General features: G+C 37.5%; 1 protein-coding gene across 1 annotated transcript; it reads left to right on the top strand.

Moving 5' to 3' along the window:
* The first annotated feature begins 1,485 nt into the window (after positions 1–1,485).
* On the top strand, positions 1,486–3,141 carry LOC117793988. Its single transcript, XM_034634453.1, has one exon. It carries the CDS (start codon positions 1,486–1,488, stop codon positions 3,139–3,141), a length of 1,656 nt encoding a protein of 551 aa, XP_034490344.1.
* The last annotated feature ends 632 nt before the right edge of the window (positions 3,142–3,773 follow it).

Genomic DNA, 3,773 nt, shown 5'->3' with positions numbered 1-3,773 from the left:
ACTGCATGTTTCAAGCCTTTCGAAAGCATTCGATCTTCACTGCCCATACTTGAAGCAACTAGTCCTCAAATCCAGTCTACTTCCCGCCGAGTTCTGCTCTTAGATTCATGGAGTTATCATAAATTCTGTATTGTGGAAAGATATCCAGTGCGGTAGGCTGGCATCTATTTATATATGTTAGGATATCACCACTGCTCAGAGCCAATCCCAATGAGGAAAAGGCTAAAGCACTGAATTATGGTAGGATGCAGAACCTATATATAGAAATCAGTTGCCTCCAAATAAATGAAGAATACAATAATCACATTGGAAGGAGTTCCTTTGATGGACGGCCTTATGGGCAGTTACAATCCAAGGACGAAGAGCAGAAACATTAAGAAAGCTATTCTACTATATGATGAGTGAATGCCACTTATGCAAACATATTATTATTACAAGTGGGTTCTTGCATAGAAAATTTCCGACTCAAGCTTTACGATCGCAGAGCAGCTGAAGCAAGCTGAGTTCCTTACAAAAATAGCAAAAGGACTTGTTTCCTTCAAGGAAATGGCATGAAATGACTTAGCAATCACTGAAAACGAGCTGTTCACCTTACATCAGATAGGGATATGAAAATGAAAATAATTTTTCAATTTGGTTGGATAAAATTGATACAGATGCATATAGTCAATTTATACAAATCAGTCTTCCAAAATTCTTTTTGGGACAACCATTACAAAAATAAATATATTTAAAGACATATAACTTAAAAAAATACCTGTAAATAAGGATTTTTCACATATTACATAGTAAAGGTAAGCTGAAGCAATTGTTAATTTAAAATTGCTTATAAATTGATATATTTTATAATAGTCACTTAAATTTAAGTTAGTTGCATATTATTATAGTTATATAAGTGATTACCAACTCAAAAACACACTTTATAAGCAAAAAATAGCAAAAGTGATCGCCAAAAGTCGCGTGCGATATTCCCTTGTGATGCAAGCGAGCGGTCATATTTTTTTCTGCTCAAACCAACAAGACCGTCTACAGACGGACTTCAGTATTTATGTATTCATAAATTATGAAATTTAAATCTTAATCTTTTTGAACCTTTATCTACTTATAAAGTAAATATCAACGTGATTGAATGTCTATTTTGATTTTGCCTGTTAGAGGGTTAAGCAAAAATATATGATTAAAAAGTTTGGTATTGTTATGTTATAATATTTAAAATTTAATGTGAAGACTAGGTTTTTCAGGTCAAGACGGTAGAGTTTTTATCTATCCTTCTTTTCTGTTAAGCAATTTGCCACAAATTAAATCAGTTTAACTGCAATGGCTCAGACGTCAACAAAATTTGTTCTATAAAGTTTCTTAGTAGCCAGGTTAAAACATACTGAAAATATAATTCGAGCAACAACTTTCAACAATTAAATCTTTTTCAATTGAAAATAAAACTCCGAAATGGAGTTCCCATATACCAGAGAGAGTGTGCTTAGTGCAATGAATGCCTATTGCGATCGATGTGGAGATTCGACAGGTCACAACAATGGGGCAACTCAGTTTTTGAGAAAATACCAGGAGTCGACCATTACTTGGATCATTTCGGAGGGGTTGCTCTGGGATATGGAGGAGCGGGAGGATGTGCTTGTCTTGGCCGTAGTAACGTTACGTCATAAGATTCGAAGACATCTTAATGAAGTGTCTGCTGCGGAACAGTCGGAATTTTATCAAAGGTTAATCATCTACATTAAGTGTGCAGCATCAAACGGCATGAAGCAATTGTTTATACAGCTGAGTGTGGTAATTGCGGATCTGCTTTTGCGCTTGAAATTGAATGGTATGTTGATGGAAGTTATTATGACAAGTCTCTTCGAAGAAGCGCCCACAGCTCTCTGTCAACTGCTGAAGGTGCTGCCGCTCGAGGCAATGCATCTTGGAGAGAAGCAGCAGTTGGAGGATGAGTCCAAGGAGTTAATGCAATGTCTCATCTGGCTACAAAATCGAACAGATTTGGATGTAACTTGCTTGAATCGTTTTTGTTTCCTAATATGCGCTTCTTGGTCTCGGGCACATTTGCTGAGCCTTGAGCAGCTGATGAGCCATAAAGTTATCGAGAATGCGTTCCTTCTCATGATCAATCCGACTCTATTTGAAGGCGAACTGTGCATGGAGGCCAGCGAATGCCTTGTGGCACTGCTTGAACATGTTTTGCATGAGAAGAAATATCAATCCATCGATTTGAATCTCGAAAGCCGAATCTTCAAGTTTTGCTGCTCCATTCAATTTCCAATCTCGGAAAGTGAATCGAATCTGATGAAAGCCACGGCCCAATTACACATTCAAATGGCCGAAACCTATGCTTGTCTGCATACAGTGCTTCCACCGGGTGCACTGCTGGAACAGGGTCCCTTTTGCTTTGAGCTTCTGTTGCACGTTGCCAACCACTGCGACCCGGATACTATCATTAGTTCAATGCCAATGTGGCATAAGCTCTTTGCTCAGATTCCTTTCCGCTTTGAGCAGAAACGTTGTACGCTTTATTACTCAATTGTGGCGCGTGCTTTAGATGTTTTCTTCAAGCAATGTCGTCTACCTAACGAACGGCTAATACTAGGCTCTCAAGCCTGTGATACAATGACGGAACTACGAAACCATGTACAAGATCTGCTCCCGCATATCGGCGACTTGGAGGAAATCATAACCCTGAAAAGCCTTACAGATCAACTGATTTATACAGCGTTTGGAAATCAGAGCCATTGGATGGATATTGAGGCATCACTATTCTTCTTGAAACCTCTCATACCAAAGCTATTACAGCAACATCGTCAGCTCATCATTCAACTGATTGAAAATCTTCCAAACTACATCATTGACCCCAAAATTCATCCGGCAGTTTGTCAGCAGATAATACTCCTGAATACGGAATGCCACAAATGCTTTGACAATCAGTTTCTACGTCACAAATTTGTTTCACAACTGATTGGATTTCGCTCACACTTGGGGATTTCCCCGAATGACCGTGATATACTTGAGGTGATTATCAAATCTTGTAATACTCTCCAAGGCTGTCGTCCCAGTGATTTAATCTCATATGAGGAGGAATTTCGATCGCTTGCTGAGAGTCTGAGTAATATGCCCAAGGAGCCTACGAACTGATCCAGTGTCATACTTTGCTTTACAATTAATTTTCTTAACGTATTAAATATTTTTGTATATAAGTGAATATATATATTTTTATAATTTCTTGAGATCACAACTGATTGGATTTCGCTCACACTTGGTGATTTCCCCGACTGACTTTGAAATACTGGAGCTGATTATTGAATCCTGTAATACTCTCCAAAGCTGTCGTCCCACTGATTTAATCTCATATGAGGAGAAATTTCGATCGCTTGCTGACAGTCTGAGTAATATGCCCAAGGAGCCCACAAACTGATCCAGTGTCATAATTTGCATTATATATAATTTTCTTAACGTATTAATATATTTTTGTATATAAGTGAAATTCTGCGAAAGCCTTTTTTTTTAAGTTTTCAACGCATTCAAGATTTAGACCGTCTAAAATAATTATTGTCAGTCGGCTTACGGAGTCCCGTTTTTTATGACCATCAATCATGCGATAAGCATTGCACGAGAGTCTCAAAAAATAAATCGGTAGGCATCGGAAAGTACATAATGACATTTTCTTCTCTAGAATTATGTTATGGCGGCAAAAAAAAAAATAAATAAATGGTGTCACATTGTGACAAAAATTTTTAATATTTTTTTTTAACAATTGAATAGTTTGC

This window comes from Drosophila innubila, chromosome X, assembly GCF_004354385.1.
Source record: "Drosophila innubila isolate TH190305 chromosome X, UK_Dinn_1.0, whole genome shotgun sequence".
Lineage (NCBI taxonomy): Eukaryota > Metazoa > Arthropoda > Insecta > Diptera > Drosophilidae > Drosophila > Drosophila innubila.
Note: the sequence above shows the minus strand (reverse complement) of the source record. Positions and strands in the feature narration are given on the sequence as shown.